The sequence below is a fragment of the Chlorocebus sabaeus genome, chromosome 13 (assembly GCF_047675955.1).
Source record: "Chlorocebus sabaeus isolate Y175 chromosome 13, mChlSab1.0.hap1, whole genome shotgun sequence".
NCBI lineage: Eukaryota > Metazoa > Chordata > Mammalia > Primates > Cercopithecidae > Chlorocebus > Chlorocebus sabaeus.
The window spans coordinates 19,407,363-19,425,269 of record NC_132916.1 but is presented as its reverse complement, the minus strand read 5'-3'; the positions used below and the strand labels follow the sequence as shown (position 1 = coordinate 19,425,269).

At 43.4% G+C, this 17,907-nt stretch overlaps 1 protein-coding gene across 3 annotated transcripts in view; it reads left to right on the top strand.

The window, feature by feature from the left end:
* The window catches only part of AKAP12 (A-kinase anchoring protein 12), a 120,386-nt gene that overhangs the window by 77,211 nt on the left and 25,268 nt on the right, over positions 1 to 17,907 (top strand). The window contains exon 1 of one of the 3 annotated variants that reach the window (XM_008007574.3): positions 11,837 to 12,191. The exons of the other annotated variants lie outside the window; for them this stretch is intronic. Coding sequence (XP_008005765.3) covers positions 12,167 to 12,191 — 25 coding nt within the window. The 5' untranslated portion in view covers positions 11,837 to 12,166. Of the gene's footprint in view, positions 1 to 11,836; positions 12,192 to 17,907 lie in introns of those variants that run through there. 3 annotated transcript variants of the gene reach the window in all.

Genomic DNA, 17,907 nt, shown 5'->3' with positions numbered 1-17,907 from the left:
TAATTAATTGAATTGGTTGCTTTCATGTGTCTTAACATGGACATGCAATATTTAGACCAACCACAAGCACAAGTTCATTATCCTCCTGTATTAATTTGCTAAGGTTGTCATGATAAAATGCTCGACCGGTGGTTCAAACAACAGAAATTTATTTTCTCACAGTTCTGGAGGCTGGAGGTCTGAGATCTTGGTGTTGCAGGTTTGGTTCCTCCTGAGGCCTCTCTTTTGCTTGCAGACGGCCACCTTCTCACTGTATCCTCACATGGTCTTTCCTCTGTGCACGTGCACATTCCTGGTCTCTTGGTGTGTCCAAGTTTCCTCTTATAAGGACGTCTATTCCTTTTTTTTGAGACACAGTCTCGCTCTGTCACCCAGGCTGTAGTGCAGTGGCATGATCTCAGCTCACTGCAACCTCCACCTCCTGGTTTCAAGTGATTCTCCTGCCTCTGCCTCCCGAGTAGCTGGAATTACAGGCGTGCACCACCACACCTGGCTAATTTTTGTATTTTTAGTAGAGATGGGATTCTACTCTTCACCGTGTTGGCCAGGATGGTCTCGAACTCCTGACCTCAAGTGATCAGCCCGCCTCGGCCTCTCAAAGTGCTGGGATTACAGGCGTGAGCCACCGCGCCCGGCCAGGACTCTTGCTCTTATTAGGGCCAGGCTAATGGCCTCATTTTAACTTAATCACTTCATGAAAGACCCTGTCTCCAAATGCAGTGACTTTCTGAAGTACTGGGAGTTAGGACTTCAAATGTGAATTTGAGGGGGACACAGTTCAGCTCGTAACACCACCTCCATGATTGACCCGCTTTGAAAGTCAGATTTGGGACCAGAGAAGTGTTAGTAGAAGGGAGCTTTGAGGCTCTCTGAACCAGGAGCCTACCCCTGTGCAGGAGGCTCTTCTGCTTAACCACTTGAAGGTTTGCAGAGTTTTCTCCATAAAAGGAAGCCATTTATTCCCCTGGAGCTAAAATATGCCTCCCTCCAACTGCTCTTCTCTGTTCCCAGGGCTGCCTTCTGGAACTACACAGAATAAACTCACCTCCTTTTTCCACATGGCAGCCCTCTTAAGTATTTGAAAACATTTATCATGTCTTTTCTTTAATCTTTTCTTCTCTAGGCAAAACATCTCCCGAGAAAATAACCTGTCTCACATTAAAAGAAAAACGCCAGGGCTTATATATATTTCAGATAGGAATGTGCTCGATGGAAGCTTGCCAAACATCACTGGGTTTCAATTGCAGTATCCCCAGTTTTAAGAACAGTTTCTTTCTCAGACTCTTTAAAACATGAGAACAACTTAGTTTGCTTTAAGCCAAATATTATGTACTGAAAGAATTGACTGGAGGACATGAGTCATTGATACTGAAGTATGTGACTGCTGGTATAAGGGAGTCCCTTACCTCAAGGATGTTGCAAAATGAGCTAAAGTCAAATAAAGTGAAGAAAGCACCAATATATGTTGACATGGATTTCTAACCCTGGAGTGATCAGTCACCCTTCTGGTACTTAACTCCACAAGATAATTAGCATACACCCTTACACAATGCGGTAGCTAGAGATTCGAGCAAGAGAATTCCTGCTTTCCAGATAACTGTTAGCTGTAAATCAAGTGGCAGATTCATAGTGTCCAACCAAATAGTCAGGGAGCAGAGCCAGGGTCTGCTCCCAAGCAGCCTCCTGCTGAGCTCTGAGCCGCAAGCCCTGTGGCCTCACTGTGTAAGCTTAGCATTATGGACTGAAGGTTTGTGTCCCCCCAGACGTACATGTCGAAATCCTAACTCTAAAGTGATGTGGTATTTGGAGGGAGAGCCTTTTCGAGGTACTTAGGTCATGAGGGTGGGGCCCTCATGAATGGGATTAGTGTCCTTATAAAAGGGGCCACTTCCCTTTCACCATGTGAGGTTACAGGGAGCAGTCTGCAGTCCAGAAGAATCTGGGATTACCAGATCCCAACCACACTGGCCTCCTGATCTCTGACTTTCAGCCTGCAGGACTGTGGGAAATAAAAGTGTTCGTTGTTTATGAGCCACTTGGTTTATATGGTACTTTTACAGCAGCCCAAATGGACTAGGACAGTGAACAAAAAGTGCGATGTCTTCCTCATGCTTGTCAAAATCTTGGTCCTAAATATTCCCCTAATCAAGTCCATTTCTGTTGAGTATGTTCAAATACCTTCGGATTCTGTGTCAGTGTCACCTTGATAGATGTCTGGCCATTGGAATCTAAGGCTGTTTCGAGTCTTCATCCCTTATGTAGCTTATGGACTCCTTTTGGTCTTCAGTCTTCTGAATATCTTGTAATGAGGACTCTCCACGTGAATCCGTTTCCATTCAATGTGCTGGGTTCTTTAAGGTCTTTTAATCTAGAAACTCATGCACTTGGCTGGACGCAGTGACTCATGACTGTAATTCCAGTGCTTTGGGAGGCCAAGGTGGGAGGATCACTTGAGCCCAGGAGTTTGAGACTAGCCTGGGCAACACAGCAAGACCCCATCTCTATAAAAAAATAAAAATAAAAAAAATTATCTAGGTGTGGTGGTGCATGGCTGTAGTTCCAGCTATCCAGACGCTCAAGCAGGAGAATCACTTGAGTCCAGGAGGTTGAGGTTGCAATGAGTCTCACCATTTACGCTCCAGCCTCAGTGACAGAGTGAGACCCTGTCTCTAACAAAAGAAAAGAAAAACTCATGTACCTCATTTCTGGGAAATTTTTTTCCCCCATTTCCCTCTTTGTTCTCTTTCTGGGATTACAATCGGTGCTTCCTATCTGTGGGCTCCTCATTCATGGATTCTGCCAACCCTCGATCAAAAATACAGGTGGATACCATATCACTTATTGTTTAGGGAAAAAAATAAAAATAAAATGAAAAGTAAAAAAAAAAAAAAAAATTTAAGAAAAACCAGATTGAGTATCCCTAGTCTGAAAATCGAAAATCCCAAATGCTCCAAAAATCGGAAACATTTTAAGTGCCACCATGATACTTAAAGGAATGCTCTTGGCAGCATTTTGGATTTTCAGATTGAGGATGCTCAGCCAGTGTGTATAATGCAAATATTCCAAAATCTGAAAAAATCCAAAATCCCAAACACTTTTGGTCCCAAGCAGGGGATACTCAACCTGTATCTGGGGGGAAAAATCCACAAAATTCCGAAAGGCAGAATTTGAATTTGCCAGTCTCCCAGTACTATGTTGAATCCACTTGAATGAAGTGATGTGTAGGTGTTGCATCAGGCTCATTAATTCCAGCCAACAAGGTGCTGCTTTTATTACAATGCACTCCTGAGAAATTCACGATAAAGGGACCTTCTTGCTTTTTACAGAATGTGTAAGATTGTTTTTAGCCACCCTCCCCATGAACCAATTTTCACCCCATTGAGGGCAGTATCACCCTCATTTGAGAATACATGATTTAAGGTAAGCATAATAGCCAATATTCTTCTTCGAGAATATACTCAGAAGTGTCAGTGTTTACCTTTATTTGCACCTCAGAATAACACGACTACAGGTGTAATTTTTATTCTCCCATCAGTTGAAGCCCAGAGGTTTAAATACTTCACACCTGGTCCTATAGCTAGCAGAAGGCCCAGAACTAGAAACTTTTCAGACCTTGAATCGTCTTTTAACCATACCAGAGACAGGGGTGTACAGAATTTTAAGATGAATAGAAGATACGGACCACACAGCACTCAGGAAAGAATCTGATTCCTATTCCTATGTATCTGAACAAATTTGGTAGTAGGGTAAGTTTTTTTCTTATTTTGTTATTTTTATTATTAACTAATTGATTAATTTTGAAATAGGGTCTCACTCTGTCGCTCAGGCTGGACTTGAACTCCTGGCCTCAAGCGATCCTCCTGCCTTGGCCTCTCAAATAGCTGGGACCACAGGTGTACACCACCATACCCAGTTATTTCATTGTATTAAAGAATCACACTTTGATTTTCATCTGCTTTAGATTTGCTAATTGAGCTGTTTCAGTGATTGGAGAGTTTACGTTCATGATTTAGATCATCTGAATTTTTGACAGAAAACCAAAGGTATTGCCCTGTTTCACCCTTCTGAGTTCAGGGCTTTCTGGGCAGTGCTGGGCCAGCATGTACAGTCCATGACTCTGTGGCTAATGTGCTTGACTTCCAGTCATAAAAGTAGCAAGGCTTTATTGTAGATTTGTAAAATATTAAAAAAATGGAGACAGAAATTGTCCCGAATTCCACCATAGTTTCTTTGTTACTTTTATTTCTGAGCTCGTTTATCATTGGCCTTAAATGTACAGGTATATATGCATTTTATTTATTTATTTATTTTATTATTTGTTGAGACAGGGTCTTCTTGCTCTGTCACCCAGGCTGGAGTGCAGTGGCATGATCTCGGCTGATTGCATTCTCCGCCTCTTGGGTTCAAGAGATTCTCTCATCTCAGCCTTCTGAGTAGCTGGGATCACAGGTGCCTGCCACCACACCTGGCCAATTTTTATATTTTTAGTAGAGACGGGAGTTCCCTATGTTGGCCAGGCTGGTCTTGAACTCCCGACCTCAGGTGATCGACCCGCCTTGGCCTCCCAAAGTGCTGGAATTCCAGGCATGAGCCACCACACCCCACCGTATATGCATTTGAAAAAGCAAAATTGGGCCAGTCGCGGTGGCTCAAGCCTGTAATCCCAGCACTTTGGGAGGCCGAGACGGGCGGATCACGAGGTCAGGAGATCAAGATCATCCTGGCTAACACGGTGAAACCCCGTCTCTACTAAAAAATACAAAAAATTAGCCGGGCGCGGTGGTGGGCGCCTGTAGCCCCAGCTACTTGGGAAGCTGAGGCAGGAGAATGGCGTAAACCCGGGAGGCGGAGCTTGCAGTGAGCTGAGATCCGGCCACTGCACTCCAGCCTGGGCAACAGAGCAAGACTCCGTCTCAAAAAAATAAAATAAAATAAAATAAAATAAAATAAAATAAAATAAAATGAAAAAGCAAAATTGGGTTTATATTGAATAGTTTATTTTCTGTTTTTTTCCTGAACAAAGAGGTTTATAGATCAATATAGGCATTTTTCAGGCCAGGTATGGTGGCTCACGCTTGTACTCCAAAAACTTTGGGAGTTCGAGGTAGGAAGATTGAGGCCAGGAGTTCAAGACCAGCCTGGACAATGTAGCGAGACCCAATCTTTCTTTTAAAAAAATTAAAAATCTATATATATAGACATTTTTCTCATAATTAACTGCTTCAAACATGTTGTTTTTGCCATAAATTCTACTGAAAAGATAAGTATACTATTTCCTTACTGTTAGAACACTTACTCTAAATGTTATACATTCTAAGCTGTAAACATACTCACACATAAATCTATACCTTTTCATTTGGTCTATTTCATAGAATTGCCTAGGTAAAGAAATAAATATATGTGGACTCAATAAGGAGAGAGATAATATTTATTCTACATCACTTTTATTATTTGAGTTTTTAATGTTTATTTTCCCCTTGCTTTTTAAAGTGATTTTAAAATTCTCCTTTAGTGTTTCTGTTGTATCATAACAATTCCTTTGAGGAACTATTCTTCAGAGTATTTATCTTGGATTTGGAATAGCAATAACCATGTCTATACAAATATGTCCAGTTCAACTGGACCATAAAACTCAATTAGCTGATATTTATCTATGTGCATAGCATGCAGCAAAGACCTGAAAATACACTGAGTCCAGGAGAGACTGCTCATCCTGTAGATAACCTGACAGTGTCATTCAGATTCAGGGTGTGTATAGATGGATAGATACAGACAGATATCTATCTATCTGTCTTCCTATCCATTTATCTACACCTATCTAGATATAGATAGATACCCAGATAGATAGATATATCTCCTCTGTTACAGTTATCCAATTTGGAGCTGTATTTCACTCCACTTTAAATTATCTTGGAGCATTTCAAAGGAATAACAGGAAGTGAGGGCGATCTGGCTGCGACATTTGTCACCCCACTGATCGCCAGGGTTGACTCGGCTGATCTGGCTGGCTAGGCGGGTGTCCCCTTCCTCCCTCACTGCTCCACGTGTGTCCCTTCCGAAGCTGTGCACTTGGTCAAAGAGGATGACCATCCCCGATAGAGGAGGACTGGTCTTCAGTCAAGGGTATACAGGTAGCTGCGCTCCCCTGCTAGAACCTCCAAACATGCACTAAAGGTCCATTTAAAGGAATAACAATGGCATCGATTCTCCCTTCTATTTCATCTGTCCTTTTCCAGCAAGAAGAAAAGAGACCCTACTGGTTTTTGGCTTCCTTACCCCCAAGGGTGATGCCAAGTTAAAGAGAAAATGAGAGGAGAGGAGGCCAGGGAGGGAGGGTTGAATTTGGTGTGCAAATCCTTTCTTCCATTCCGTGACACTCATACTTGGGTTAGATACCTAAGCATCCTTCGAGGAAGTTGGAGAGCCTAGTACTGGTTTTAATTCTGGGTGTAGTGGTCCCAGTCCCCTCCTTTTCAGGAAAAAAGAGGAAAGTAGCCTGCTTTATTGCAGCCATCTGTCTGCTGGTCCCGCCTCCAGACTGCCCACTCTGAGGCCTCCCCGTTCTCTTCCTGTGTCACTGCTTTGATTTTTGTTTCTGTTTTTTATAGAGATGGGGTCTTGCTGTGTTGCCCAGGCTGGTCTCGAACTCCTGGCCTCAAGTGATCCTCCCATCTCGGCCTCCCGAAGTGCTGGGATTACAGGCATGAGCCACCTCGCCCGGCCTGTGTCACTACTTTGTGCTGCCACATTGGACTGCTGCTTCCATGTTTTAATCCTCTCCACATGTGCTCTGCTGCCACTTTCCCCCTCATTGCCCCTAATCCCTGTCCATTCTCAGCATCCTTTTTCAGGTCCTCTTCCTCAGGGTTCCAGGCCATTCTTATTTCATGGACATCACTCCGTTCGGGTGATCCCACAGATTCACATTCATCTTGTGGGCACTGTAACTTTGGACTCCTCCCTCACCTTCGTCACTACTGCATCCATCTCTTTTGTTCCTTCAGTCTCTTCCTCCTGTCATCACAGCCCAGGTGCCTTTTCTAAATTGCAGTAAATTCAGTGCCACCATCCCCTGCCTCAAGCCTCCAATGGTTCCCTATAGTCTTCAGAACCAGCAGCACAAAGTTATTTTTTAAAGAAACAAACCAGCTTTCGTGAGCTATAATTCACATACTGTGCAGTTGACCCCTTTAAAGTACACGGTTCAGTGGTTTTTGCTCTATTCACAGAGCTGTATAACCATCCCCACAGTCAGCTGTGGGACATGATCTTTTCTTGTCTTTTCTTTTCTTCTTTTCTTCTTTCGTTCTTTCTTTCTTTTGGGGGAGTCTTGCTCTGTTGCCCAGACTGGAGTGCAATGGCGCGATCTCAGCTCACTGCAGCCTCCGCCTCCTGGATTCCAGCGATTCTCATGCCTCAGCCTCCTGAGTAGCTGGGATTACAGGCGTGCGCCACCATGCCTGGCTAATTTTTTTCTATTTTTAGTAGAGATGGGGTTTCACTCGTTAGCCACGATTGTCTCGATCTCCTGACCTCATGATCCACCTGTCTCGGCCTCCCAAAGTGTTGGGATTATAGGCATGAGCCCAGCCGGGACATTTTCATTACCTCATAAAGAAACCCCATCCTGGTTAGCTGTCACTCCCTCTCCTGCCAAAACCCCCAGTCCTAGGTAACCACTACCTACTTTATGTCTATAGATTTGCCTCTTGTAGACATTTCAAGTAAATGAAATTAAACAATGTGTGCTCTTTGGTGACTAGCTTCTTTCACTTAAAAGTTTTTTCAGTTGTCATCTATGTTATAGTATGTTTCAGTACTTTATTTATTTTTATTACTAACCCATTTCCATTAGATAAGCTAAATTTTATTTATCTCTGCATGAGTTGATATTTAGATAGCTTCCAATTTTTGTTACTAGGAATATTATACCATAATGAACATTGATGGACAAGTTTTTGTGCAGGTGTATATTTTCATTGCTCTTGGGTATATGTCTAGGAGAATTGCTGGGTCATATAATAAATCTATGTTTAACATTTTGAGGAACTACAAGCCTATTTTCCAAAGCAGCTGTACCGTTTCCAATTTCTCCATTCCTTGTTATTGTGGTCTTCCTTGCCCCCTGCCACCTGCCCGTTTTGTAAACCAGGCACATCAGCTTTATGTTGTTGTCTTTTTTTTTTTTTTTTTTTTTTTGAGACAGTCTTACTTTGTCGCCCAGGCTGGAATGCAGTGGTACGATATCATCTTACTGCAACTTCCGCCCCTCTGGGTTCAAGCGATTCTTGTGCCTCAGCCTCCTGAGTAGCTGAGATTACAGGCTCCTGCCACCATGCCCAGCTAATTTTTATATTTTTAGTAGAGATGGGATTTTGCCATGTTGGCCAGGCTGGTCTCAAACTCCTGACCTCAGGTAATCCACCCACCTCGGCCTCCCAAAGTGCTAGGATTACAGGCGTGAACCACCACGCCCAACCTGTTGTCTTTTTTCTTTTTTATTAAGGTCATCCTAGTGGGTGTGAGGTGGTTTTGATTTGCATTTTTCTAAGGGCTAATAACGTTGGACATATTTTCATGTGCTCATCGGTGGTTTGTGTATTTTGTTTAGAGAAATGGCTACTCAGATTCTTTGCTCACTTTTAATGGATAATTTGTTACAAAGTCCTTAACATGTCATTCAAAACCCTTTATAAATATTTTTAGTTTAATCTCCAGTATTGTCTTCCCCCCAACCCCCCAACCCCCGGACCTCCCCAAGTAAACTCCAAACCTTATAGCTGTAAGGAACCCACTCATGATTGCCCAAAGGTCCAGCTCTTGGTATCTCTGCCCATGCTCGTCTCTCCCTGTGGACCGCCTTCCTTTGTGCCCCAGGCAGGGAGTGTCCCCTCATCCCTTCAGAGACCCAAGGCTACCTCAGAGGTGAGCCAAACTGGAGCTGCCCACTTCCGCCACTAACTGGGCGTGTCCACTACCCCCTCCCGCCACTGGGCATGTCCACCACCCACTTCTGCCACTGGGCGTGTCCACCACCCACGAGCTCCCCGAGGCCAGGGACAGTATCTAATGAGATCCCTGGGTGTTTCACATAATAAATACAGAGCGACAACTTGGTAAATATTTGTTGAATTAACCGTTCAGATTTGGGAAAACATGCTTTCTAACATCCGCCTATGTATTACACAGCAAAACTATGTAATTCTTACTATAATTATAATTCTTCTTATAATTCCTGTAATTCTCACTTTGGTTGGTGATATCTTCCTCTAAAAATCCTGATTTAACAAAAACAGAGAATGGAAATGATAAAAGAAAGTCTCCTGCATTGGACAGTGACCTTAGGTGTCATCTTTACTCCTGCTTTTATCCTGATGGATGACTTTTCTTTGTAAATGCAGACACACAGAGGCTTGATGAGCAGCTGTGCCATGCACCCTGTCCTTGATCATTCTTAGAGGTAGAGATCAAAGGAGACCCATTGGCTGAGAGAGTCTACAACTTGCCACATGATCTATTGCTCTGCCTTGTGATTTTAATTGCCTCTTTAAGAATATCAAATCAGGCCAGACGCAGTGGCTCATGCCTGTAATCCCAGCACTTTGGGAGGCTGAGGCGGGTGGATCACCTGAGGTCAGGAGTTCGAGACCAGCCTGGCCAATACAGTGAAATCCCATCTCTATTAAAAGTATAAAAATGAGCCGGATGCAGTGGCAGGCGCCTGTAATCCCAGCTACTCAGGAGGCTGAGGCAGAGAATTGCTTGAACCCAGGAGGCAGAGGTTGCAGTGAACCGAGATTGCATCATTGCACTCCAGCCTGGGTGACAAGAGCAAGACACCATCTCAAAAAAAAGAAAAAGAAAAAAAAAGAATATCAAATCAGATGCGTTAGCGTCTTCATGAATGTCAAAAAAAGAAATGTTTCAGTGCCAAAACTGAACAGCAGTATGGTGACCTTTGGAAATGTTGTTTAGGGTATTAAATGTGTAACTAGTGACATTTTGTGTGTTTTTATTTTTCTTCCTACCCAGCTCAGTGGAATAGCTGCTGCTTGCCCTGTTGTTAGAATTTGGACTTATAGAAAGGAGAGGAGCTGGAGAGAGTCATTCTGCTCTGCAAGGGCAGACTCGATTTCAGAAGTGGCACCAGATGATAGCCGTGTTGTCCCCAACCACTGGTGCTGAGAAATGATGCACAACCAAACCCTCAGATCCCAGATCGCCCACGGCTCCTGGGACATCTCTGGGGAAGGGACTTACTAATGTAGACCCCTGATACAACATCCCAAGATGTCTTTATCCATGATTTGCACAGCCAGGACACTCCGGGGCTGGGATTGGGAGGAGAGGAATGGCCAAGCTTCCCTGCCCCCTTGGCTCTGTGGACTCCAGAGGGATGTTCAGTACCAGCAGCATTTCACATACACCAGACTCATTATTACAATTGGAGCAATTTGTGAACTAGAGTTGAGACTTCTCTAGAGAAGATAAAAGGTTGGGAAGCTGCTCAGTGACTCGGTCTGGGAGTCAGCTTCCAGGCAATATCTTACTGAGTCAGGACAAGGCCCATCACTCCCTGTTCCCGCCAGGCCGGGTATTTGCCAGGATGTGAAACGGAAGCCAGGTTTTTGGAGAGGCTGAAGCTGATTTTTTTTAACAAGGTCCAGTTACCAGCAAGGAAGCGGCCTTCACGCTGCTCACTCTGGGCCTGAGTGTGGTGCATCGCGCCCCCTGGTGCCCAAAAGGCACAACTACGTGCCATGCCAGCTAGCTCTCCTGGACTTCCATTTTTCCCTGATTCTCCCGTTCCTCGCCCACCCTCCTCTTTGCTGTGCCCACTGTGGTCCACGCCGAGGCTAACCTCCCTCCTCCCTGTCCCAAGCAGTAATGAACAAGATCTTCATTCTCTGAAGAGAAGTGCAATAGTAAAACCTTCCTTTTTGTTTGCGTAGGGGGAGAGCTGGTGTTAATGGGGTCAGGCAGGCAAGGCATGAAATAAGGAAAGGATGAAAGAAGGGAACAAACCCAGGGGACCTAAAGGACCTACCCTAACAAAAAATTGGCGTACAAAAAAAGTGTATTAAAATTGTGAGACTACACCAACTCATTCGTCACTTATGTCTTTACAAAGAACAAACCTGAAGCCTCAATGAGAAAGAATTGAAGTGCTCTAGGGTTGCCTGAAATCTTCGGAACTTTTAACATAGGCTTTGAATTCCGAGGTATGTGCTTGCATGTTAGAGATGTGATCGTGTCTAAAAATTGGAACATGGCATAGTTTGATCTAAAAGATGAGCTAACTTCTGCCATTTAGAAAAGACCTCATGCTCAAGTCTGCTTTTGAAAAGTTGCCTTGGTCAAGTGTCGAAGATAGCACTTGTTAGAAGGAACAAGTTCACTTCTAACAGCCCTTCTTAAAGAAAGAGTTCAGGAAACAGCACTAATGAGAGTTGCCAATCCTCAGATCAGTGCAACGTGTGTGTATGTGTAAGACACAGGTGGTGAAAATATAAAATGCTACAGATGCCAAGAAGGGAGGTGGTTTGCACCACACCAATCTTTAAACAGAGGGATGCAGAATGCCGTCTTTAAAATGGAGGGAGAATTTAATGTCTGTGTGGCTATTTCCTTGAAATGATTTAAAAAGCTGAGATACAGAAGTATTAGTAAATCAGTGCCAGGAATGAGGTAACCGTTTAGATCCAATGCGGCCGCTCCAGCATCGTACTCATGCCCAGCACCCTTTAAACCCTCCCGGGACTCTACAGAGCCCGCTGACCACTCACAGAGCCCAGCTCGGGGGAGGGCTTTAAGGTGAAGCACGTGACCCCCTGCTTGTGCAGCCCGGGCGGGAAGTTTGCGCTCCCGAAGTCATGGAGCGCAGCAAGGGAGGGGCCAGCGCCAGCCCGCGTGTGGGTGGCTGGGTGGGGGCGTGGGTGGGGGTCCGCCTATAATTATCTGGGGAAATGCATCCGCGCTCCGCTTTTCGCTGCGGCAGATCGGAGGGCACCTCCTATTCTCCCTGATCCTCCGGGAGTGGCTGGGCGCTCAGTCCGCTCTGATCCCACCGAGACCACCCGGGGTTGGCAGGAAGGAGACGAGGCGTCTGCTGGAGAGGGCAGGGACCCGCTAAGCTGATCTCCTGTACAGTAGTGCTACTTAAAGTATGCTGGGGACCATCACCATCACAGGTAAGGCACAGGTCAGGTCGCTTGTGTCCTTCCCGGACGGCAGGCACGGGGCACGAAAAGGGCTTTCTTCCGTCGAATGCGCGTTTGGTGGGGAGCCCGGGAGGTCAGTGGCTGGACCGTTATTGGCATTTATTTCTCTCCGTGTGCTGAGTTTTTCATCAGAACATTCTCTCTTGGGCTCAGCAAGAATCAAACAACCTCAGCTTTTCGTTTTTGGCTGAGCTGGACTCTTCTTGGCTGTGCCTATGGGAGACTTTTAGTATCATTTTCTTCGGGGTTGTACCTTTCCCTTAGGGAGACAGGGATGTGGAGAGGAACAGCAGCAGCCGACTGAATAGAAATATGTCAGATGTATGTGAACTTGAAAATAAGTTGTGAAAGCTTAATCTCTTGCCGTAGTCGTAGACCAAATACTTTCCTTCCTCTGGGCAAATTAAAAGTGTTTGCATTTTGACTTGTTTACTAGGAACTTTGAATAAAGGTACACTGGGTGGTTTAGGGGACTAACATTTAAGCTCTGCTTTAAGTGGTGGTTTTAATAAAGCCATAGTAATTATAAAATTGGTGGCTAGGAAGCAACACTATTTAAGCAACAAATAGTATTTAAAAAGTATGTTTCTTTAGCTTACTTTCTAGGAATTTGGTCATATGAATTATAATATTGAATGCCTACTTCTAGCAAATAACTTATATGCATGAAACTTTTAGAATGCCCTTACGGCTCCTCTAACTTGACTTGATAGTCTTATGCCATTGTACTGTGGCCTCACTTGCTTATTTTCTCTTCCTCTCATCAAGAAAATTAAACTTCATTTGCGAATTTAACTTTATAGGAACAGCACTTCTTTAAATATTTGCGATCATTGCTGCCAAATCTACTTTTGTTTTTATTTTTGTTTTTGTTTTGAGATGGAGTCTTGCTCTTTCGCCATAATGGAGTTCAGTGGCTCGATCTCGGCTCACTGCAACCTCCGCCTCCCAGGTTCAAGCGATTCTCCTGCCTCAGCCTCCCGAGTAGCTGGGGTTACAGGCACACGCCACCAAGCCCAGCTAATTTTGTATTTTTAGTAGAACCACGGTTTCACCAAGTTGGCCAGGATGGTCTCGATCTCTTGACCTCGTGATCTGCCTGCCTCAGTCTCCCAAAGTGCTGGGATTATAGGCATGAGCCACCGCACCTGGCCTACATTTTTTTTTTTTTTAAGCAACTATAGAATTTCTAGGACTTAAAATTTTCTCAGTGCAACTGCTCCTGCAAAGCCATGCGCTCCTGTGTAATTTAAAAGAATGTGAAAGTTCAGCAATACTAAAATTATCTCTCACTTCCTATAGATTAGCTTGTTTTCTTTGAGATTTCCTTAAAATTCGCCCCCCAAGTTGACTTGGCTAACCTTTCTACCATTTACCCAGCTTGAAAGTTTATGCCATATCTCGAAACTATTAGTGAACAGACTGTACAAAATGAAAAAATTTAAAACACGAAAATCTCCATTTTTTTCCCCCGAATCATTAATTTTTCTATGAATGGAATATGCAAATGTGTATTGTAGGGAGTCACAGCTCGGGGTGGTGCTTCTGAGATCATGACTTTTTTCTGAGTACTTTTTGGGTACAATATGATTTTTATTATATTCACTATTCAGTTAGTCGCATACTGAGATTCCTATGGTAAAAGAAGATGGTTTAAAGTTTTAGCAGTCATTAAAGGTTAATAAACTTGGAACACTTGAGGGGGCCTTTAATAGTTGGCTCAGACAACCCCAATGGAATGATAAATGAATGGAAATAGTGGGAAGGACTAATTTTTAAGGCAAAATCAGATAATTGACTCTATTGCTTTCTGAATGTACTTTTCTTACAGTGTGGGTGTGGAGGATGTGGCAAAATTTTGCACTTTTTCCTGGTAATAAGAAAGCGCAGAGAAAATCTTAACTCCAAAAATTTAACAGCAAGAAATCTTATGTAGTGGAAGAAGTAAAAATGAAAGGGAGTTTCCGCTGTTTTTCCTCCACAAGTTATTCTGATGGAGAAGATTCATAATCATCATGTTTAAATAGTTGCTCGGAATCTTGAAAAGCCATGAGAGCTTTAAAAATTGACAGTAAGGGGCCGGGTGCGGTGGCTCACGCCTGTAATCCCAGCACTTCGGGAGGCTCAGGCGAGAGGATCATGAGGTCAGGAGATCGAGACTAGCCTGACCATCATGGTGAAACCTTGTCTCTACTAAAAATACAAAAATTAACCGGGCATGGTGGTGGGCACCTGTGATCCCAGCTACTCGGGAGGCTGAGGCAGAGAGAATTGCTTGAACCCGGGAGGCAGAGGTTGCAGTGAGCCGAGATGGTGCCACTGACCTGCAGCCCGGTTAACAGAATGAGACCCCGCCTCAAAAAAAAAAAAAAAAATTGACAGTAAGGTTTAGTGCAATCTTAAAGGTCTCTTGCGTCTTTGGGATTACTCACTTCAATACGATAGAAGGTTATTGTAGTTCTCTTTAGCACTATGTTATTTTAGGAGGCGTGTGTTTAAATTTTACCATTTATTAACAGGACTGATGGCATTTTGTAGGAACTACTTAGGAATGAGTTTGCATTTCTGAAAGTAAGGAAAAGCTATCACTTAATACTATTATCCCCCCCGCCTCCCCCCCCCCACACACACACACACAACCCAGTTTACACAAACCACTAAAATGAATGCAGTGGAAATTGAATTATGAAATGATTGCTTATTCACATTACATACTGTTGCCATTCTTGGGGTCTCTTTCTCTCACATCTCATTTGCAATAAGTTAGCTTAGAAACAAGGAATAAGTGATGTGACACGATGATCATCCCCTTCCCCACTCAACTGTAAATGGCATGCCAGCAAAAAAATCCTTTTTTTTTTTTTTTTTTTTTTTTGAGATGAAGTCTCACTCTGTCACCCAGGCTGGAGTGCAGTGGCGCAATCTCAGTTCACTGCAACCTCCACCTCCCAGGTTCAAGCAGTTCTCCCTGCCTTAGCCTGCGGAGTAGCTGGGATTACAGGCGCCCACCACCACGCCCCACTAATGTTTGTATTTTTAGTAGAGACGAGGTGTTGCCATGTTGGCCAGGCTGGTCTTGAACTCCTGACTTCAGGTGATCCACCCTGCCTCAGCCTCCCAAAATGCTGGGATTACAAGCGTGAGCCACCACGCCCGGCCAAAAAAAAATGCTTTTTAAATTAAGCAAGTACCTTTTCTGTTTTCTCTAAGTCACCCACATTACTGACACTGATAATACTGATAATATTGCAAACTGTCAAGTATCATGAGAAATAGGGACATTATTCTTTAAAGTAGAAACTGGGGAAGAATCAACATTCGTGTTAGTTCTAGATTATTTATAATGCACTTCCCGATGCAAATAATTTTCACAAAAGAAAAAAAATACCTCGCACATGGGTGTTTCCCATCTGCTATGGAGACACATTCCTTGGTCAAGAGACTTTGGAGACAGGAAATTGATACTTTCACAACTGCTAGATTAATAACTACCACTTCCTGAGCGCCTAGTCTGGCAGGTGTTGTTCAGCACTTTGTGGACATTATCATGTATTCCTCACAATAATCCTGCAAAAAGTGGTTCTGTAACCCCGTTTCTATCGCGAAAGCAAGCTTCTCATGATTTGTTAATTACCTAAGGTTTCACAGCTAGTAAGAGCGTCACTGTAGAGTACCTTGCAAAAGACCTCTTTCTCGTTGTGAAGATGCTAATACTTGTGTTAGTGACGTCCCCATTCTTACATGCCCGCTCAGATGTTTAAGGGATCGTGAAACATCAATATAAAAACCAGGGATTGGGGCTGGACACTGTGGTTTATGCCTGTAATCTCAGCACTTTGGGAGGCCAAGGCAGGCGGATCGCTTGAGTCCAGGAGTTCGAGACCAGCATGGTCAACAGAGGGGAGACCTCCTCTCTAAAAAAAATTAAAAATTTAGCTGGGCAGTGTGGCCCGTGCCTGTAGTCCCAGTTACATAGGAAACTGAGGTAGGAGGATCACTCGTGCCACTGTATTCCAGCCTGAGCAATAGAGCAAGACCCTGTCCCCACCCCACCCCCCCAAAAAAAACACCAGGTCCAATAAGGATGTCACCTCTGTGCTTCTCTATGGGATTTTTGCTTCTATGAATTTGAATGTATCTCCGCTTGGAGGTTTTCTGGTTAATGAGCTTTAGAACAAGGGAAGTTGGGTGTGTAGCATATAAGGGATGGACTTAGAATGCAGAGAATTCCTGGAACAATTCCAGGACAATGCTACGAATCTTGGAGGAAAGATAACTAGTTCCAGATGTCACTGTAAGCCGTCCTGATGTGCCTGGGGATGGGGAGCGCTGGTGAGACTAAGCCTGAAAAATGAACATGTTGTTTCTGCAATATCGTACTTCTTTTTCTCAACAAAAAATGATGGTGGTGGTGTCACTGAAACCTGATAGCTAAGGTTTGGATAAAAACAGTAACATTTTGTAATATGTAATCAACATATTCCTTTATGTTTTTTTCTTCTTTTAAGCCTCTAAAGTAAAAGAAAATAATGTATAATTTTTCTCTTAGTCGCTAAGTATTTGAAAAGAAAGACGATGCTCCAGGTTTTGAACACGTGGGCTGTCTCTACATCATATGGAGCGTGGGGACAGGGAGCGCATAGCCAGCAGGGACCACTGTAGCTTAGCCCTTCTTGGGATCATGGAGCCTTTGCAGCTTTGGGGACGGGGAGATTATGGATATTTTCTAAAGGAAAATGTGTATTTGCACATACACATTATAGACCTGGACATTGATTTGATAAACTGGGATTCACAGACCATTTATCTGGAGACAAACCTAGGTTAATAGCAGGTAACACCTCAGTGTGAAACACTTCAGTAATTCTTGGCCAAAGTGAGATTTTTGTACATGAAATGATTTCAAGTTTTGGTTTCTTACTACATCACTAAAGATGCAACTTTTCATATATTTTCACGTTTATTTGACTCCATTAATATTCCATAGACCTTTTTTTTTAACCTCGAAGTGGTTTGTTATGACAAAGCTGTTTAAAATTTAAAAATTTTAAATTTTAAAATAAGCTGTTTGTTATTATTAAATGTGTTATAATTTTTTTATAATGTAGTAATTGAGGATAGTTTATACTCTTAAAAATAGGGTGAAAGGTGTTCACTCCAGGAGGTATCTTTTCTTCTCTATTTCACTTTCCACACTTATTATTAAGAATAACTTTCATTTATCTTAGAAAAACATAAAGCAAAAAGCCTACCCAAGGTCTTGGCAGTGGTAACTTCAAGTTATTTTTCCTTCCGGAATGTTGTAGCATGAAGTAGCTTCATCCATATCTAGTCTTTATTTTTACTTCATCTTTTTAAAAGTTTTGTTTTGGAGTACAGTAGCATGATCATAGATCACTGCAGCCTGGAACTCCTGGGCTCAACGATCCTCCTGCCTCAGCCTCCCAAGCAGCTGGGACCCTACTGAGTAGCATGTCCAGCCCTACGTCTTTTTTTTTTTTTTTTTTTTTTTTTTGAGATAGAGTCTCGCTCTTTCGCCAGGCTGGAGTGCAGTGGCATGATCTTAGCTCAATGCAACCTCCACCTCCCAGGTTCAAATGATTCTCCTGCCTCAGTCTTCTGAGTAGCTGGGATTACAGGTGCCCGCCACCACACCCGGCTAAATTTTTGTGTTTTTAGTAGAGAT